The following is a 22,626-nucleotide window of genomic DNA, read 5'->3' on the forward strand; positions in this document are numbered from 1 at the left end:
GCGTACATAAAAATATAAAAGTACATTTTTCATAGAAGATATTATGAAATCGAATGCACATAAAGTTATAAAAATAGAAGATTGTGTAACAATCTATGCTTTTCATTAAAGGCAACCATCATGACAGTTTTTTTTATTATTATTATGATAAAGGTGCATAAAGTTATAAAGATAGAAGATTGTGTAACAATCTGTGCTTTTCATTAATGGCAATCATCATGACGGTTTTTTTATTATTATTATTATGATAGAGATTTCTGTATTTTGATGTGTTACAAATATAGTGATAGCTCATATGTGCTTTTCATTGATGGCAACCATCATGACAGTTTTTGTTTGTTTTTTTTTATTTTTTATTATAGAGTTATTTTGGTGTGTTACAAATATAGTGATAGCCCGGACGCTTTATTCACTCTATTCAAGAGATTTTAGTAAGGAAACGTGTATTTAAGGATTTTAGTAATTTGTATTTCAGGATTTTTTAAAGGGAAATTTTAAACCAGCAAATAAAATTTTAAATAAAATCCAATTAACTATCTCCTTACCATAGTTACCAAGTTTAAATTCGATTTAATACAAAAAAAATTCAAATACTTAAAATTCAATATTGTAAAACTTCAGAAATAGACATCTTACAGATACTTGAATAAATTGTTTTACCAAAATTTTAAAATTATTAAATCTACAATATAATATTGAACCAAATTTTCGATAATTTTTTTAATCACTTTTTTCTCTAATATATTTTTATTTAAATTTAATGAATATAAACACATAATCTATTTTAAACATTATAATATAATATTTTTTTAAATTATTAATAATTTTTTTTATATTTGCAACCTATCATCATCTATTTTATCACTTCTGTTGACCATCCGATTTTATTAACAACTTTCTTGAGAAATTCACTTTGCAAATCCTAAACCATAAGTCTTTAGCGATTTTATTTTACCTTGCGAAAATCCATTTTATAAAAAGTCAACAGGGGTTACCCCAACCAACTTTACCATTCATTAAGAGGTAAGCTGCCATCTCATCAAAGAGCAGATGGTACCATAAATATGTAATTCTGATTGGAAACCAACTCCACTGTGCCTCTAAAGAGAATATGCTAAATCTAATTCCTTTGATGGAAAGTTATATGTAATTTCATGGATGCGAAAGGGTTTATGAAGAGCGGATGAGCACGTGTAAAACTATTGAGCTCTCCTGTAAACTAAATATGTCGTACCAAACCTCGAATGGGCGATTTAATTCAGGAACCGAATCAAATTTCAGTATTTTCGAATTTTTTCTTCCAATTTCATCGAATTTAGTAACTATGCTGCTTATTGGCTTAATTGTATTTTCTTTATGAAAACAATCAAAAGATGCTACCACCAAAACACGTTACATTAAAACTGCACCACCAAGAAAATGAAATTAAAAAAAGAAAGAAGAAATGCATTACATTCAATGACCTCCTGCAACTAAATGAAGTTCAACAAAAAAAAAACACATCACATTCAGCAGCTGCAGCAGACCATCAAAAGATGCTAAATAATTTTTTGAGAAACACATTACATCGGAACTGCACTACTAAGAAAATAGAGTTCAACAGAATAATGAAAAGCATTGTGTAACATCCCTAAATAACTCGGTGTAAAACTATATAGTTGAGTAAATAGTAATTCTTTTAAAATATTACGAATTAGTTATAAAACTAATTCTTGGTACTTCCTCTTTTTCTCCAATAATTTATGTTTCAAACGTGCCACTCTTCTCATAGATATATTTTCCGCATCTTATAACTATGGATCGGCCAGCACCCTAACAGAAATACGGAGACGAGGAAATCAGTACAGCTTCCGAAAACAAAGTTGGTTACCAATTATTTTGGGGACGAAGTGGCAGACAAATCATTAATTCTTTGCAATGAAGAAATTTGAGGTTGTTTTTCAAGTAATAAATCTTCCATGTTGTACCCAAAAAAGGGTTTCTGGATTCCGATTTCCTCTGTTTTACTTGATGGTAAATCATTGAATAAGGAGGGCGGTAGCTTATTGGAGATGTGGGGGAAAGCACGTTTGCTTCATGGTGGTGACAAAAAACTGTACACATAATCACTCGAATTGGTGACAGAAGATTTAATAGCGAGGAAGTCAGATAAGGATTGATGATTGTTCAGGATTCGCTGGCACAAGGAGCCAATATTTGATTCAGGCACAATGATTCCAAACACTATGAATCATGGTACATTGACACACATGATGCTGAAGGCATTTTCATGGAGATTCTGCTATTAAACTAAAGAGATTAGCTATGCCACGCATAGTGATGGAGGCAAGGAGGCTGCCAGTGATAAGGATAATGCATGCAGCGGAAGCGTGTGGGATCCTGACGCAAGAAGAGGAGAAAAGCGCAGAAGTGTGAAAGAGACACTGTTATGAAAGACTCCAGAGCTCTTTGGTCAACGGAGTCTATCTAAAACTTAATATTCAGAAAAGAGAACGACCTTGTGTTGTTACTGTCCTGAAAACTATTCTGAGCGTGCAGCAAACTCGGAGGAGGTGCAGTGAACCACTGATCTCATTGGCAGTGGTTGGGTGGAGCTTTGCATTCATGATGTTTTGGCGGTCCAATGGAGTCTTGCAAAACACATGAGTATTATTTTAGCAGGAGTTAGTTGTTCAATTTATAATTGTCAAGTCTGTGGTTACTTATTAGTATTGCATTTTAAAAAGTGTTGGATATGATGGACATTCAGTTTGTGTGTTGTTACCAAAACAAAAGAAAAACCGAATGTGAATGTGAGATGATTGTTAAATTAATAAGTGAGTTTTTGAAGCAGAAGAAATGGTAAACCACTCTACAGGGTACGGGGTTAGATTCTAGGCCAAGTTGACGGGGTCAACGACTATGAATCAATCCAAATCTCTTACCATTAGAGGGATTGTATCATTTATCCGTGATACATATGCTGTTATGAAAGTAACCAGGGATAAACTAATTAATAGTTTTTTGCGCTAATTAATAGTTATCATGCAGAAAAGCATGGACCCATTATTAGAATACTCGTACTAATCTAGGTTAACAGTTGGTGAAAGGAGAAACTGAGCGTTAGTCTCCCAAACCAAGTTGATACCAACAGTGAAGAGCAATCCCTCAGACCCTTTCGGAATTGTAACTACTACATCTAAACATAAATTACTTTCTTATCATCAATACGAAAGGAAGCTTCTTAAATATGTAACCAGCACATCGAATGCATATTCGAGAAATTACATCCGCTGAACGAAATAACAAGACCCATAAACGAGGTTGGTGTAAATGTAACCATACGATAACGAAAAACAGAAAGAAAGAAACAAATGAACAAACGATGCTCTCTGCATCCTGAAGACGTATGCCGATTTATATACACTTAAATTAATGGTTAGATCTCTTAAAGAGAAATATGCATTAGTGTGAACAAGCATTGTGAAAAGTAGAACAAGAATTTACTTGAATATATGTACCAGTTAATTAGTATGTTATGCTTGCTCATTCAGATGAGTAGATGTTAAAAGATCTCTTTAGAGGTTTCTTATTGATTGATTAATATGATATCTAATCTTGTTGCCAAGCTTGTTGACAACTACATTGACAGGAAACGATGGCAGATGGTGCCAAAGGAAATGGTGCCAAAGGAAAGTGATGTTTGACCTTGTGGCAGGAAAAGGATTAATGGACCATGCAGATGAGTTTGAGTAGCAGGATCGTACTTTGCTAGAACAATCATGCCACAAGGAATGTTGTATGTGGCGGTATGTAAGTAAAAGATTACATGGAAACTGTATTAGCTTTTAGATAGTTATGTGACAACTTAATGATAATTCATTGTAATGATTTTATGACAATGGTTAAGGGATGGAATCCCTTATAAGCCATTGAGTGAGGGGTGAAAACCCTCACGAGCGATTAAACGTTTGCTAGTTTTCACCCTACGGGGTTTCCAGGGTATATCGGTGTTCAATGGTGTGATTGCCTTTTGTGTCAGTTTGATGATGATGAATCCTTGATGTTGATGGTTCTTTATTTGATGGCATAATCATAATGTCCAAGTATGTGATTAACTAATATGGTTAAGGAAATCATGAATTGGATGCAAGGATTCATGAGACAGTTTATGTTATTACACTACCACAGTGGTGGTTAATGGTTAAACAACTTACTGTCTTCTATTGCAATTTACTTGATGTGCTAATGAACATTATATCTAATGGTTAAAGATGAATTGTGGAGTTGTGAATTGGATAATTACTTGTGGGTAATTTGTATAAAAATTTCTAACTCCCTACCTTTTACATGCGAGGTTACCGAGGTATGTTACATATTGCATTCAAGGGGCTCCTGCAAGTAAATGAAGTTGAACACAAAAAGAAACACATAGAATTTAGCGGCTCCAGCAGATATGTGGAGATCAACACAGAAATAAGCTTAGTTCACACAAATAGTTGCATGGAAAAATTTACAAAAACAGTATACTAAATAAGAAAATAAATTAAAAAATATTCTCTCTTATGCAAGGAGAAAATCAAGTACATAATACCAATTCTGCAAACTATAATATATAAAGTATAACCCACAAGAATCAAATAATAGCAGAGTGTAAATAGACTAAAATTACGCTAGTGTTAAAAAAAAATACTCAAAATCGCCTTGCCCTCCTGCATTACACAGGCAGTTTCAGGCTCAAGCTCACGCTCACGCTGTAAGGTTGCCGATGATAGACCATGTCCCGAGGGTAATTGTTTTATTGGAATCAAACTAATACCAAGGAGGATCACATTCAAAATTTGGCTCAGAGTCGCAACAGAGACCTGCAAATCGACCTTGTATATCAAGCATGCTCACGCTCACATTGTAAGGTTCCCGGTGACAGACCATGTCCCGAGGGTAACCGTTTTATTGGAATCAAACCGATACCAAGGAGGATCACATTCAATGTTTGCTCAGGGTCGCAATAGAGACCTGCAAATCGACCTTGTATATCAAGCATTTGGCTCAGGGTCACAACAAAGCCCTGCAAATCGACCTTGTATATCATAGCTTGGTGCAAGAGAGATTAGTTTAGTAAGTTAGTTATTAGTTATTAGGTAGTTAGTTATCTAAATAAAAGAGATTGTGGATCTAATGGCTTAAAACATTTCAATCATCTAACATTTGATGAGATGGTGTAGAGAGTGACACAATGATAGTGAGGGAAGTTGTTTTCAAAGGGAAACGCCTTATTGGGTAATTATCTTAAATTGCTTTCACTCTCATAACATGAACAAAACTAAATAATGTTGTTTGGTCTGATAAATTTATAGCATCCATGTTTGCTAATATTTCAGTATGTTAAAAACCACTGTATGCATAAATTATAAATTATAAGAAATCAATTTTCCCCCTCAGTATAAAGACAAAAATTCCTTCCACTTTGACGTCCAAGATGCATAGTAAATTGATTTTTAGTTACATGATTCGTACATAATATTGCCCACTGAATATCTATGGCTTTACTAAAACAAATTGGTTTGTATATTGTTGTGTTTAGTTAGCTAGCTGAATGATCTCATGCCGCATTTACTGAAATTTGATATAATTATAATAGAATGCAGAAAATTTGTCTGTATTTTGCAACTTATAATCTATGAAAACGTTTATGTGATTACAAAAAATTAATTAGTAATCCATAGGTGCAAATTTTAAATCCCTAGATTCTTAGAGATAATGGAAACTGTATAGTTTTACACAATGCAATTTAAATAGTATATATACCACCCTATTTGGAATCTTTCTTTAAAATAAGTGCTTCTAAATTGAACATTTTTCCAATAACTTTTTTTAGTTTGAAGTTTCAGGAATTATATGAGAGTAATTTTCTCCGTTATTTTTTATACTAGGATCGTTATCTTTTATAGTGTGATCTAATATAACAAGGACGAAGAAGCTCAATAAACTATATTATTCACCAGAGCGTCTCAATAAACTACATAATATTCACTTGAAATGGTCTTCTCTTCAAATGCCACTATTGTTATTGGCAAGCAGCATGATTTACCACTTGATTATAAAATAAAAAACTATTTGAGATATTTAGTAATTATCAATGTTTATAATGAAAACAGAAAATCTTATAATGAAAATAGAAAATCACTTGATTATAAAATGAAAAACTATTTGAGATATAAATTATAATAGAACATTAAATAAATTACTTTTCTAGTTTTATATTTACGAATATCTCTTCAACTTTCTTGAAGTAAAAAAAAACAACATGGATGTGCAGTCAAACTGATAGCTTTTTAACTAATAATTAACGTGTTAAAAATTACCAAAAAAACTCAGTAGTTTCCTATAAGGTCAAAGGAATTGAAGAATTTAAGTCTCTTTCTCTAAGAAAGAATAATTTATAATGTCATGTGTTGGATGCCATGTCATTTATGATAATTTTAATTGATGACATTTACGATAATTTTAATTTATGAATTTCAGGACACTTTTATTTTTTTCTCATTTATTTGAAAAAGTTATTGAAATATAATCATTTATTTTTCTCTCAAAAAGTTATTGCTATTCTCGTTCCCTGAGAAAATTTGCTAAACTATTTAGATTTAATAAACACTTATTTAAATAGCTATCTTTTATGTAAATCTAAATAGCAATGAAGGGATATTATCATATTCCAAAATCTTAATATTGCTATAATGCAGAATTGGATTACACATGGTGAAAAAAAAATACAAAGTTAAGAAATATAAATGTTTTTTCTTTGTTTTAAGATATATTTTTTAATTAATTTTTTTAAAATTGTCACGGATATTTTGGAATTTTTAAATCTAAATTATGTATTATTTAATTCTAAATCAAATTTCTAAAAAAGCGATTAAATATACAAAAACATATTGAGGAACCTGTATTCAAGTGGATATTTTGGAATTCTAAATCTAAATTATGTATTATATAATTCTAAATAAAAATTCTAAAAAAGCCATTAAATATAGGGAAACATATAGAGGGAACATGTATTCAAGTGTTAAGAATTTCTTCACCAGAACTTCATGGTGTTAGTATTAGCGGAATATTCATGAAATACAGAAATATATGGAAATATATGGGGAACCTGTATTCAAGTGTTAAGAATTTCTTCACGTGAATTTCACGGTGTTAGTATCAACAGAATATTCATGATCAAGTGTTAAGAATTTCTTCACTTGAACTTCATGGTGTTAGTATTAATATAATATTCATGAAATAAAGAAATATGTGGAAACATACCGGAGAACCTGTATAAGTGTTAAGAATATCTCCACGTAAACTTCATGGTGTCAGTATTAGCAGAATATTCATGAAATATAGAAATATATATATTGGGTGTCCCTCTACTATTGAAAATGAATAATCAATTTTTAATTGAGAAACAATAATATAGTTTTAATCAGTTATGGAATATAATAATATGATATATGTCAGCAACTAATATAATAATATTCCATGCACATCAAAATGTAAAGACTCAAGAACACTTACATGCAGGTGGAAAGCAGTGAGCGAACAGGCAGGCCAACAAAGTTTTGAATGGCTTACTCAGAACTCCTAACCAGTGAATACAACAACCTGCAAACAAAGTTGAATAGACTAATAGGCCATCATTGATGAATTGAGAGATAGTGATGGACAATTATATAGAAAAACACGTCAGTTTTGCTGCCAATTCCCTTTTTGCCACCAATTGGAAATACGTTTGCCCCTAAAAACTATTCCTATTTCTCCCAAGATTTTTTGGGTACGCATGGATCGGGAACCTGTAGGAGCTTTGATCCATCGAGGAGCGTCTATTGACCTAAAACTCCCGATATAAGCTCCCACAGGCTCCCGATATAAGCTCCTACCTGAAACCAGCTCCAGAACCTGCTCAATTTACTGATAAAATCTCCCATAAAGCTCCAAAGCTCCAACAGAAGTTTCTGCTTTTTTTGAAACATTTCTTATCAGCTCCTAAGCTCCCAGGAGCTCCGAAGGTTGGGGTACTTGCTCTCCGATGACCGGGAGCGGTACCTGTGCAACATTCGAAAATAATTAGGCCGATAGGCCTTTCTTTGAATCAGTTCAATCATCTACACTTTTGTTTTCCTTTTAACACCTGGCACACACTTTGTAAAACACTTGTATGGTTAAACTTTAGACACATCATTTTTTTTTGCTACATGTATCCACGCACTGCCCGAGTTTTTCTAGTCACCAACTACAATAACAATGAATTAGTTACAATAATAATGAAAGTAAGGAGCTGTAACTGATTTTTTCTCGTTGGTTTTAATGGGAAAAATTCTCTGTGTGCTGGCTTCTGGGTTCAGGGCCGTCTTTGCAAAACGAGATACCCAAAGGAAAGATTCTCTTGCAATTTCTATCGCCATGAATTGGCATTGGCAGGGATGCATCTGTTTGTAATTCTAGAGGCTTACACTGGCTTCTGGGTTCAGGGCCGTCTTTGCAAAACGAGACACCCAAAGGAAAGATTCTCTTGCAATTTTTGTCGCCAGGGATGATTATGAGTGAATTGGCATTGATAGGGACATATTTGTTTGTAATTCTAGAGGCCTACATAGTTTTCATTTTTCACTTCTCATTGTTGTCCACGACAGCCATGGTGTATACTATGGATTTGATCTACACGGGAAAGGAAATTTCCTACGCGCGAGTTATGAGAATCATTCTGAGGTCTGAGGCTTTGTAAGTGCCTCATGGTAACTTTCCTCTAGTTTTTCATAATGGACTTTTCCTATTACACGACCTCTGTATTGGTCGTCCTCCTACTCCTATACACATTGATAATGACCAAATTGAATTGGGTTTTTCTGGAGATAACAGGGAAATTTGTGGCCAATTGAATTGGGTTTTTCTGGAGATAACAAGTAAATTTGTGGCCAGCGTTTGATGAGATTGGGGCTTGAAGTTTCTACATTTTGGATGTGAGTGACGAAGATCTTGAAGCAGCCCTCATGGAGGAATTTTACAGTCACCGGGGAAGAAGATCTCGAGGGACTCGAATGTAAGAGCTAAGCAATGTGGCGAAATACCCATAGATTTCGCTTCCCGCGGTGTTGGTGCCCTCGAGTAGTGATGCACGGATGGTGGAAGCAGTAGCAGCAGTGGAGACGACCATTGGCACCGCCCCATCCAGCTCGGCAGAACAAGAGGTGGAGAAACATAAACAGGACAAGGAGCAGCCGAGGAAAGAGCAAGAAAAGGTATTTTTAGTGCAAAAGGCAGGCACCATTTGACGGGCTTTAAGTGTCGCTGTGGTGACCTTTTATGCGCTCAACACAGGTACTTTGATATGCATGACTGCTCTTTTTACTACAAGACCACCAGCCGCCTCGCCATTCTCAAGGCCAATCCTGTCATGAAAGCCCCTTAAATCGATAAGATTTGATACGTTCTTAAATCGATTGCTTTCTTTCTTGTTTTACTATTATTGTAGGGAGAATCCTTGGTGGCCATATCAACTACAATGCGTATATATATAAATCTATATTCAAGGGTGCTTTGTTCTTGAGCATATTGTGTTGTCCTCGATGATACAGTGCAGGAATATGATATGAATAATTTGACTCGGGGCTTTTCAATGGATGCTTTGCTTCTCAACGAATATGGATGTATTCTCCCTGTACTGGTTCATAGTAGCAGCCTTAATACAAAACCATTTTGGACTTTTAGTAGTCTATTGCCATAAAGGCTATGGTGTGCATGGACCTTACTTATGGTGATGAAATCCTCTGTTTTAAGTTTTATGGGTTTTCACTCACCCACATGGGATGATGTTTTATGCTGAAGGGTGCTATTGTGGTGATGAAATCCTCTATTTTAAGTTTTATGGGTTTTTAATCACCCATTGAAATACAATTTGAAGGTAGCATTCTGACTATTGACAATGGAGTTTTTGAGGTTTTCGCTACAAATGGTGATACCCATCTTGGAGGTAATCTATCTGACAGTTGTACATTACGACGGTGGTTATCATTGACTTTTTTGGTTGTCTTTTGAGCTTTGAACTTATTGGGATGTACACTAATATGCAAGTGGATGTACACTAATATGCAGGTGAGGACTTTGACCAAAGGATAATGGAATATTTCATCAAATTGATCAAGAAAAAGCACGGAAAGGATATTAGTAAGGATAACAGAGCGTTGGGAAAACTAAGAAGGGAAGCTGAGCGTGCTAAAAGAGCCTTGAGTATCCAACACTAGGTCGAGTAGAGATCGAGTCTCTCTTCGATGACATAGACTTTTCTGAGCCTCTTACTAGGGCTCGCTTTGAGGGGATGAACAATGACCCTTTTAGAAAAACCATGGGTCATGTTCAGAAGGCCATGGATGATGCTGGTCTAGAGAAGCATCAGATTGATGAGATTGTTTTTTTTGGTGGAAGTACCTATATTCTTAAAGTTCAGCAACTGCTCAAGGATTTCTTTGATGGAAAAGAGCCAAACAAGGGTGTAAACCCTGATGAGGCCGTTGCATTTGGTGCAGTAGTGCAAGGTAGCATTCTTAGTGGAGAAGGTGGAGAAGAAACTAAAGGTAAAGTAGGTCCACAGTTTCTGCATTTTATACTGTTCAGATCCGAACGAATTTTTAGTTTTTTATCCAGCAATTTGAAATCTTTTTGCCCTTATTTATGTGCAGAAATACTTTTACTGGATATGGCTCCTCTAACCTTGGGTATTGAGACTGTTGGTGGAGTGACGACAAAGCTAATTCCAAGGAACAATGTTATTCCTACAAAGAAGTCTCAGGTTTTTACAACTTATCAGGACCAACAGACAACCATGTCAATTCAGGTTGGTCTAAAATCTTTTCTATCGTTCTTCTAAAAACTACCTGATGGGTTATTTCAATTTTTACAATAGCACGAGCTTATGGAGGATGATTGACTCAGTCATTTTCCTTTGCAGGTCTTCGAAGGTGAACGAAGTTTAAGAAAATATTGTAGAGAACTTGGGAGATTTGAGCTCTCTGGAATTCCTCTGGCTCAAAGGTTTTTTTCTATTCCTTTGTTCATGTTTCTATTTTTGGTGTGTCAAATCTGGTGGACCAGAGAACCAAACCTGTAATATGTTGGTAGGGGAGTTCCTCAAATTGAAGTTACATTTGAAGTGGATGCCAATGGTATCTTGAATGTTAAAGCAGAGGACAAGGGCACTGAAAAATATGAGAAAATCACCATCACAAAGGACAAAGGAAGACTGCGCCAAGAGGAAATTGAAAGAATGGTGAGAGAGGCCGAAGAGTTCGTAGAGGAGGACAAAAATGTCAAGGAACGTATTGGTGCCCGTAACGGTTTGGAAACATATGTTTATAATATGAAAAACACAATTAATGACAAGGAAAAGCTTCCTGAAAAAATCGACTCCAATGATAAGGAGAAAATAGATGCAGCATTGAAGGAGGCTTTCGAATGGTTGGACAAGAACCAGTCAGCCAAGAAGGAAGATTATGAGGAGAAGCTCAAGGAAGTGGAGTATGTTTGCAACCCTCTTGTGACCAAAGTTTATCAACAGTTTATCAACAATTAGGGGGATCCTCCTCTGAAGGAGACACTGATGATGATGATTCCAATGACGAACTTTAAATGGGTGTTTTTGTTGTTGGATTTTGGTTTTGAGCAATATAAAACACTGTAGCTTTTAGGATGAAATTTGTGGCTACGGAAAGCGCAAATAGTGTAGGATGAAATTGCTTCTGCAGAAAACAAATATTATCGATTTATTTTTTATGTTAATACTAATGTAATAGTTGAACATTCAGACCAGTAAATCACCTATTAAAGGATGAGAAATTTGGCATCAAGATAATGCCAACAATTTCACACCTATTGGTGATGTGGTGTACTTGGTATTGTGGTGTACTTGGTGGAAAGGAATTCACTTGAGCTCTTTTTTGGAAAGGAACTATTTTGAGCTCTTCTTTATGTGAATACTCATTTTTGGTATAATGATATTTTGTTCAATTTGTTGTTGCAATTTTGGCCATTTGATTGTCTAATTTTATGTTTCTGAATTTCCATTCAAAAGAATGCAACAACCTGTGTTTTTAGTTTTTTGGAATCTATGGAAAGAATGTAGTGGGTTCAATGCAACAATCTGTGTTTTTGACTTTTTGGAATCTATGGAAAGAATGCAGTGGGTTCAGTGTGAGCTAATTTACATATTATATTTGCTTTCGTTATGGGCTAATTTACATATCATATTTTTATTCGGCCATCATAAGTACATTGCGAGAATTAACAAAGAACAAACCATAGTAGTGTAGTATGTCTCTAAAACCATTTGGCTTCTATAGGTCTCTAAGACCATTTAGCAAGAGTTGAAGACTAATTTTCCCCACAGAAATACTATTATGCTGGAAGTTATTATGTTGTTCAAGGTGATCAGTCAACAATGAAGGTATTATGTTGTTGTCTGCTGGAAGGTATTATGTTGTTCAAGGTGATCAGTGAACAAAGATGAATGATATGATGAATGATGTGTGCTTCAAAATATCCATTAATCTCTCACATTTGGAAACCAATGTACAAATGCGTTCCTTGTCCAACTTAAAAAACCTTTACAATTTTTCTAATTTAAAAAACATCCATAGCTCTCAACTCTCATACTTGGAAACCAAAACCAGCTCACACTTGGAAACCAAAACCAATGTACAAATGTGTTCCTTGTCCAATTTAAAAAACCTGTACAATTTTTCCAATTTAAAAAACAAAACCAATGTACAAATGCGTTCCTTGTCCAATATAAAATACATGTCCAATTTAAAAAACTTCTACAATTTTTCCAATTTAAAAAACAAAACCAATGTACAAATGTGTTCCTTGTCCAATATAAAAAACAACCTATCTGTAAGTTTTTCACTTTTTGGGGCAAGGGCAATTGCAAGTAATAATTAGTTAGGCGAGTCTACCTTTTTTGTTGTGTTGGTTACATCTGTCATTGTTGTGTTGTGCTGGTTATATCTGTCATAGTTATGTTGTGCTGGTTACATCTCTTAGTTCATCGTGTACCTAAACAATTATTGTAATATAATGGATTAATTTCAATTAAAATTTACAATTTTATATTTATTATATTTGATGGAAAAAAACCATTTTTATAACTTATAATTATAATGGATTAATTTCAATTAAAATTTACAATTTTATATTTATTATATTTGATGAAAAAAAAATTTTTATAACTTAAAATTATAATGGATTAATTTCAATTAAAAATTACATTTTTATATTTATTATATTTAATGAAAAAAATACATTTTTAAAATAATTATAAAAATAAATATCATATAATTCAATATAAAAAATTAAATTTCTTAAAAAATATAATGTATTTAAATTAATTTTAAATACACACTATTATATATAATACTAACATAATAATAATATCTAAAAATATATTATAAAAATTTAATAGCATTTATTATATTCATATATATATATATTATATTTTAAATGGATAGTTCAACCTACGAGTTTCAATTTAAAATTAAAGGTTTTAATTTCATACAATCAAATGCAAATGTTTGAGTCCATGTTTTATTGATGATGATGAGATGTTAGACTTTAAGCTTCTCAATATTGTCAACTAACATCTCCCACATTGCTTGTGTGCCACATCTTATGTATAAAGCATGACTGGCTAATTAATTCTATGTTTTTCATTTGATTTGGTTGTGTTGCTGCTTTTTCTTTTTTAAGTAAGATGTTTAGGAAAAGTAGAGTTTCTTTTTAGCTTATTTTTTTTTTATTCTATTTAACATGTCTCTAAAATTAGATTATTATTTTTATATAGTTTATTAAAAAAAATTATTTAAATTTAAAAGTATATAAATGATTAATATTAATATTTTCTTTTCTTTTATTTATAAATATTAATATAAAATTATTTAAATTTAAAGTATATAAATGATTAATATTAATATTTTCTTCTCTTTTATTTATAAATATTAATATAAAAAAAATAATTTGATATATCAATTTGAATAGTTAAATAGTATAAATTATAAATAAAATCTTCTATTGTTTAGCAAGTTTTTTCTTGCTAAATTCTATCATGTTGATATTTCCAATGTTTGATTTATTATTAAAAAATAATTTTAATTTGGGTGAAAAAAATGTGTTCCTATTATGTTAAAATTTCCAACACTTAATCATAAATAGTAATTTTTAATTTCTATGGTTTCGTATTTATTTAATTCCATTAGAATTTTTTATTTTATTTTTTGTACCATATAAATATAATTTTTTTATTGGGTTATACATATATATTCCCAAATAATTTTGATTAGTTGGAATTTAATTTGGGAAATTTATTGACTTGACTTATTTTGAATGATTGATTGGATTTTATTATATAGATAATCTAGAGAAACAAAAAAAATAATTTGTATAATTTCAATTAAGGATTTATTTTATTTTAGCCAATTTATTGATTAGGTTTAGTTTGAATGATTGAATTATTATAACATTTATTATTTTAAGCCAAAATACAATTATTTCAATCAACATATCTATTGGCCTCTTTCTGCACCTTTCTGGCAATTGCTAGTATAAATTTGGGCCAGATTTTGATAAAATTTGGTAGATTTTTTTGTAAATTCAAGTTATAGCTGTAAAACTTCAAGACATTGGGTGTCTGAAATTTTTGATGGTGCTGAATTCATTTTCTTTATCAAAAATATGATTAAATAATTAAGATTTTTAAAAATTTCTTATCCAAATTCAAGAATGGCTATAATAAATATAAATATAAATATAAATATATATAATTGTAATGATCCGACGGAAAGCGCAAGATACCGTTGGATTGACAAATCCAAACAATATGATCCGACAATGTACGCATGGATGGTTTGTCGCTTGTATATGCTATGTTACTTTACGAATGAGGGAAATTTATTTGAGTCGTGGAGGCGCAGCCAGTGTCAATGTGCCAGCTAACGAAAATCAGAAAAGGATAAGATAGCTCAATGATCGAGAGCGTGTATGAAGATAAAACGCCATATAAACAATGCGACGCTTGTGAACATGTCAATTAGATTTATAAACAATTAATATGAAGTATGCCTTGCGAAATGGTTCACAAGAATACCAGCTACGATGGCTTTGGCATATCAACCAACTCCAATTGTAAGAGTTCCTTATCTCATCTTTTGTCTGCGTTGATTAGATCAACACGCAACTCCACGCAACTACTCAATGTATAAATAGCTTTGTTACCAAGCGTATGTCATAGGAATATAATAGAATTCCATTTTGCATAGAATTCTTCATTTGGGAATATCATGAAGACAACTACAGTTAGAAATCTGATTGCCGCACTTGCTAGTCTTCTTTTATTCTCCTGTGTATTTTCGGATGAAGGTGGAGGACTCGCGCTGAACTTCTATGACAAGACTTGCCCCACAGTTTATAACACAGTAGAGAGTGTAGTTGGACAGTACATTTCCAAAGCCCCGACTCTGGCGGCTCCTCTTCTCAGAATGCACTTTCATGACTGCTTCGTCAGAGTGAGTATCTTTAAGGTTTCATCTGCGATATATTTAAGTACCAATAATAGTGCATTGAACAAGAATAGTATTTATGGCCTTTTTTGGATTAGTAAATAGATATGTTTAACTGGATGAAGGGTTGCGATGGATCGGTGCTCTTGAATTCAACGAATTCATCGAAAGCGGAAAAGGATTCGATTCCGAATGTGACTCTCAGAGGATTTCAAGTCATCGACGCAGCCAAAGCTGCAGTGGAGAAGTTGTGCCCCGGAGTGGTGTCATGCGCTGATATTCTTGCACTCGTCGCATGGGATGCTGTCCATATGGTAACACTCTCTGTTTAATCATAATGCATCCCTTACATTTCCTTTCCTCTTCAATTATCATATTTCTTCGGCAGCCACTAATATGGTTTGTATTTGTAATTCAAAATATTAGTTGGGTGGACCATTCTGGAACGTTCCAACGGGACGCAGAGATGGAATGGTGTCTATCGCGAACGAAGCTCTCACTGAACTTCCTCCACCATTTGCGAATTTCTCGCAGCTCACATCTATGTTTGCTAGCAATGGTCTTGATGTTAAGGACCTTGTTGTGCTATCAGGTAATTAATCCAATACTTCGATCGATACTCACCTTTATTCCCTTCTCATTTGGTTGTTATTCGCATTGACTTATATATAACAATACGTCGCACAGGTGCCCACACTATCGGGACGTCCCACTGCAGCTCCTTTAGCAGCAGGCTTTACAATTTTACAGGAAAAGGAGATACGGATCCATCCCTAGACAAATATTATGCTGCTCAATTGAAGATAAAATGCAAGCCTGGGGACAGTAAGACGATAGTAGAGATGGATCCCGGTAGCTTTCGAACATTTGACACCAATTATTACATGAATGTAAAGAAGAATAGAGGCCTCTTTCATTCCGATGCTGCGCTGGTAACCAACAACGAGGCAAAAGCATATGTCAACACGGAATTACAGGGCCCGTCGTTCTTCTCAGATTTTGCAACGTCGATGGAAAAGATGGGCAAAATCGGTGTCCTAACAGGCACTGCAGGGCAAATTCGAGGACATTGTGCTTTTATAAATTAACTTGGCCTCGATATTCTTTGACTTGATTTTCTTTGAATTTATTGGCAATCCCCTTGCCCAACGCCTGCATTCGTTACTCTCTTTTTATATATTTACGAACATTTCAGCATCAACTGTAAGGTGCAGCTCAAATTTAATCTCTGCTTTGTGGAAGCAATGAATGTGTATTGTCTATTTCCTCCTCGTGATATCGGAAAGGTGTATTGTCTATTTCATCACGACATCACAGACCATTTAGATTTTTATAAAAAATCAATTGTTTAACGCACCTTAATATTGTCTGATCGATGTTCATGTTTAAATCTTTTAACATTAATTATTTTGAAAAATAAATTATATATAGATATATTAATTTTACCAAATTAATTTTAGATTAAATTAAAATTATTTTAATAATGAATAATTTGACTTAAAGGATTGTGTAATTTTTTTCATATATGTAACATTAATTTTTATTTTTTTTACATTATTTATTTCTTTATAAGTTATATAATTTATAAATAAAATAATAATAATTTTTGGCCGTTGAAGACTGTTGTGGTCGCAAATTCTTACAATAATTATAGGTTGTTATGGCATTAAGCTTATTAAGTTGCAATTGCCTTGGAATCTCATCTTGGATGTCCCACATGTATGGCATTATGTCAAGTTTGTTGGGATTTTGTTACACTTTGAGATGATCTATTCTTCACATCACAAACTTAGATGGATGAACATCATAGTCCTAAGTCCTATTGTTGATCAAATATTCACAAATGTGATGGCTGTTGTTGAACATGGCGCAGTTGTCCACGACTCTTATGTTCTACCCTTCACCATATTTATATGAGGGTACCTTGTTCATTTTCATTTGTTGCATAATATTGAAAGTCGCGTATTGTCCTACTAAGTTTATTGTGCCTCATTATTTTTTCTAAGTGTTGATGTAGGATCTTGTAAGGCTTCTTGGTATTTTGTTTAGGTGTGCTAGTGGAATGAGTTGGTATAAGGGGAGTTAAGGTATATAATTTTTTCTTATTCTTTTTTATTATTTTTCCTTTGCCAAACTTTACGTTGACCTTGTTACTACTTCGGGAGAATCTATAGTAGATAGTTCCCTTATCCATGTTTGATAAGTCCACCTACCCTAATTAATGCTTGAGATGAAATTATTTTTGGTGTTCTCAATATTAACTCGGTTTGTTAAAGACTCGCCTAAGATATATTTAGGGACCTCCCCTCATATCTCTTCTTAGCCAGTGGTTTTACTGATCTCTTCAAAAAAACATTTATTTATTTATTTATTTTTTATCTATTTTTATTTTTTTGCAACTTAGAGTATTAAAATTTTGAGTTAGATGACTAGATCCAAGGTTCACTTCTAATATTTTTATTTTTCTTAGACTAAATCTTGCTTATGTTAACTATCTGTTTCATGTTGCGCCAATTTGGAGTTTGCATAAGTAAACTAATTTACATAGCTCAAATTTTGGTTTTAGATATCGATTCTAACCTATTACAATTGTGGATGTAACCCATATTTTTGTAACAACTCTAAAATTCCAAATATCACATCTTTCTTTTGTGTTTATCTTATTAGTGTTAGAAAGTACATATTATAATTGTGTTTGAGCTTGTTAAACACTTCATCAACAAGAATTTCATGTTTTAATTCCAACATTGGGTATCTTCATGGCCGCAACACTTAGAAATAAGTGGATTGGTGCCATATTATATGCAATGTTTTTATCACTAAGTGAGATACCTTCAAGCTTTACCAAACACGATCATGGTTTATTTCTATGTTTGATTTGACATACACATAAAAATTTGGTGATGTTATGGAATTATTAACTTCACAATGCTTTACATAAACATATCATTACACAATTAATGGAATTCTTAATCGTTTAAGTAAATAATTTTATACTTTTCACAAAATAGTCAACATCAATGTTTGTTGTAATGATTAATTTTATTGTAACATTTTAGCATTGTATGGTCTTAAGGATAGCCTGTAACAATTTTAGCACATATATGGTCTTAATTATCTCTTATAACAATTTAGTGGGAGATTTTATACAACAATTTGGTTTTTGGACAAATATTTAGATGTTCAAGTTTATTATTCAAGGTTTCATTAGTAGTTATATCATCTTAATGCAGAGAATTTAATGATATGGTTTGGGTTTAAGACCTTTGGTAACCATTTATGTATCTTAATTGCTTAATATATTTAATATTTCACAATTAGTGCAGCAATTAAGGGTTAGATCTCTTTACATAGTCCACCTAATGTGATAAATAGATCACTATTATTGTATGGGATTGTTTACATCTTTGGATAGATTAGTTTTCATGATTTAAATTTATTCCTAACATAGTGAAATGATAGTGAGTAACATGCATGAATTATCTTCATAACATGTCACTTGTAATCTCTAAAATGATGTTAGTTTGGAAATGGTTTACTTATTATTAATCTAATATGTATGTTAATCTAATATGTATGATGTCCATAAATAGTAATAAATTGAAGAAACTCGATACACATATGGGCATGATTTTGATTTCGTGTGATCATGCTTGACATATTACTTCCCAATTACATATTTTGAATTTGTATTTTGTTGCTCCCAAACCATAGATATCAATATTACATATGATTGGTGTGGATGCTGTCTCGAAAATAACAAAGACTCTTAATGCTTGATGATACTTTAATGGATATCATTAAGTGTGGCCAAATTATACAATTATTTACAAATTATACTTTTCAATCACTTTAGCAGTTATTCATGGATCAACAACACAACTCAATCATGCAAAAGATAACACAATCATCATAAAGAACATGAGAAACATATACATAAGACACCAATCTTCCTTTTATTTCTACAAGCTTTAACTTGATTACAACATTGCCCCCCAATCTACTACTTATAGGATTATCAATTATTACTGAAAGGAACTTCTATCCTCGCTCATTTATCAGTATTTCCTAAAAGGGATTGATGGCCATGCTCGTCCTTCATCCTATGCTGAAAGGGAATCTTGCCCTTGCTTGTTTATCTGCCTCTACTAGAAGGGACTAATTCCCCTGCTCATTTATCATCCTCTGTTAAAAGGGACTCTTTCCTCTGAAACAAAAGCTACCACTTGTTGGCATTTTTTATTCATCTTTCATCTATTTTCAAACTAGAACCAATAGACCACTTTCCTTCATAAACAAATAATTTTGTCACTGCGTCTTCTCACCAAAACCACCATACAAAGAATTTCAAAAATCTCTTATTACTAAACAAATCACCAACTATACCAGAAACACCAATTAACATAAAATCACCTTTGTTGAACAAACCAAAACGCCATTAAACCAATATTACCAACATCACCAATGCACATTTTTCATCCCTAAAATACCCTTTAGATATAATATATGATCACTAATTCACCCCTAATGCATCTTAACATTATGCATCTCGTTGCACCAATAACCTTCCACTTCTTCACCATGGTTGATTGAATCTTACTTATAAAGAAATTTGGACTGATATTTTTGGAATTGAAGCTTAGTCACCTTGCACTTTGATATATGCATGGAATTAATATTTTTTTACTTTTTCATATTCAGCTAAGTCTTCATAATATTCTCTTCAATTTATCATTCACTACTCACCTATTTTTGCTTGAGAAATTAAGCTTTAACTCCTAAAATTTGCTATTATGAAATGTGAAACTTTAATTTGTTTTCTCTTGAATGCTTCCATGAATCCATTAATTTTTATGTTCTCCTCCTTCAAACGAGTCTTCTGAATGTGATTTTTAAGTATTCAATAAATGACCTATTGTTATGAACTCAATCTGTGAGTTAAACTACTAATTTTAGTCTTTCTAACACTTTTATAGGTCTTAGTTGAGCTTTTCTATTATTAGTGGGCTCTAAATTTCGCTTAGCTGCCAAAATTGCCTCTTAACTTATCCATGCCATCAAATTTGACCCTTTAAGCCCCTAGCGCTTTATATATTAGCCATTTTTCCCATAATACCAAGGGTTATGACCTTCGATTTAGTCCTTGAGTGTTTAACAATGTGTCCTTTGCACCTTAAGCCGAGAGGGATTATCTTCCTTAGAATCTTTGGTCATTAGGTTGCACCAAAACCAAGTATTGATGCTTATTCTTAGCGCCCCACTCCTTTACCTCGATGCTCCACTATTGCGCCTGCAAAACACCTCCATGGTCTTCATTGCAGAATGAGTTGTCAGGTGGGTCCACCTACTACCTTCTCCCATTGCTCATCACTACCACTTTGTATTCCCAACATGTCTCAGTGCTTGTCATCCAGTTGTTTCCTCTGATGCACCTTTATTCCCTTCATGGGTCATGTCTTAAGGTTGACATGTCTTGTGGGACCTCCTATGCGCTTCTCCCATTGGTCGCCATTGCCTAGCTAGATTATCGATGTGTGTCGCTGCTCTTCATCCCAATGATCCTTTCAGCACCTTTAATTTACCTTTGGTGTATGCCTTCACGAATGATTGTTCATGATAGGTCCCTCGCTACACCTGCGAGCCAATCATTTGGATGACGGGTTGTTCTGTCTCTGGCACTTGCTATGTTAGCTCGACACCTAGTCATCCCATCGGTTCTTCCTTTACTATTGCTTAAAACCTTATGGGGTCTAGCATATGAGATGACATCATGCTCATGTCATCAGTGCCAGATGACGCTCTATGAGTGTTCCACATCTCACCCAGAAATGGCCCATCCAGGTACACAAAAACACAAAATTTGCATGTCATGTGTCCACTGTACCTAATGTCATGTTGACATCATATCTAATCCAAGAAACTTCCTTTCTATCCTATGAATAAGATTAAGTTTAAAGGAGAGGAGTGATTACTCCCAATCTCTACCTCAAATAGACAAGACGAATCTCTTGCTAAAACAACAAATAATGCATGTTTGTCTAAGTCTCAGTTAGGCTTACATTCATAATAGTGTCTCTTCCTGGACACATACACTCGACCTCTAACAATAACAACAATATATCTCATGCATAGCTGATACTATCAACTTGTAAACTAATAATCAACAAAGTACAAAACTGAGAATGCTTATATGACAAACATAGAGTCACTCTCACGAATGCATGCTTAAACCATCAACTCATACTCTTCTTGACATACTTCTAATTACAGCAGACTCCATATTTAAAATTTGACTCATCATGAACATTAGTAGCATTTAAATAAGGACTCTTTCACCAATACCTGGACTGACAATCTCCTTACTAGCAATATGAATGCCACACTCTTACAACAACTAATATTAGTTTATACCAATTGATAATACCTTTGAGATAAATGATACCACTTACCAAATTGATGCCATTGGGTGTTTTATGTATGATACCAATCAATCAAACCATTCATCATAGTTGCAACACAAATCTCTTCTCATTCATGAAACATTAATATCAAACAAACACCAATTGCCTATGTCTTCCATGCTTATGATTAATCAACAAACAAGTGATACCAATTAATGATACCAATTGTTAATGGACAAATCTGAGGCTCAAATTTCAGCTTGAATATACTCCCCCTATTGTTATGCTTCCTATTTTCATTAGTAAACTCTAAAAATTATTTCATAGTAAAAAAATTATCACGATTGTTCTGTCAATCATCAAATCAACCACACTACTTAGCAATATCAGTCATCTTCACCAATTTCATAAACTCAAGAAAGAAAAAATGGCATACTTCCCTTATCCTTCAGATGAAATATTAGACATGTTCCTTATTGTTCATTGCATCTGACCTTTTTCGCTTCTCTTAAAGCCAACCTCTTCTTGTAAATGAAAAGGAACAAGGGCTCTACTATCACCCTTTTTCTTCCACACCTGGGTATGCTAAGTTTTTACTTGGTCAATATCATGAGATTATTGCTAGCGTTGGTGTTGTATTCTTCCATGACTGAGTCACTTCC

At 33.2% G+C, this 22,626-nt stretch overlaps 1 protein-coding gene and 1 pseudogene across 1 annotated transcript; both read left to right on the plus strand.

The window, feature by feature from the left end:
* The first annotated feature begins 9,140 nt into the window (after positions 1-9,140).
* LOC149252689 (luminal-binding protein 5-like) lies at positions 9,141-11,644 on the plus strand (annotated as a pseudogene).
* A 3,700-nt stretch (positions 11,645-15,344) lies between these two features.
* On the plus strand, positions 15,345-16,651 carry LOC149252690 (peroxidase 27-like). The gene is made up of 4 exons (XM_089456705.1): positions 15,345-15,569; positions 15,689-15,877; positions 15,990-16,155; positions 16,251-16,651. Exons 1-4 carry the CDS (start codon positions 15,345-15,347, stop codon positions 16,649-16,651), a joined length of 981 nt encoding a protein of 326 aa, XP_089312831.1.
* Positions 16,652-22,626: the final 5,975 nt, after the last annotated feature.

The sequence above is a fragment of the Pinus tabuliformis genome, chromosome 7 (assembly GCF_031772625.1).
Source record: "Pinus tabuliformis cultivar Carrire ecotype Pingquan chromosome 7, CPIR1, whole genome shotgun sequence".
Lineage (NCBI taxonomy): Eukaryota > Viridiplantae > Streptophyta > Pinopsida > Pinales > Pinaceae > Pinus > Pinus tabuliformis.

What these genes read in the sequence shown, in the direction of transcription:
- LOC149252690 (XM_089456705.1), top strand. Translation starts at nt 15,345, where the DNA reads ATGAAGACAACTACAGTTAGAAATCTGATTGCCGCACTTGCTAGTCTT. An exon ending in CATGGGATGCTGTCCATATG is followed by an intron (nt 15,878 to 15,989) that starts GTAACACTCTCT and finishes TCAAAATATTAG; the next exon opens with TTGGGTGGACCATTCTGGAA. An exon ending in GGACCTTGTTGTGCTATCAG is followed by an intron (nt 16,156 to 16,250) that starts GTAATTAATCCA and finishes TACGTCGCACAG; the next exon opens with GTGCCCACACTATCGGGACG.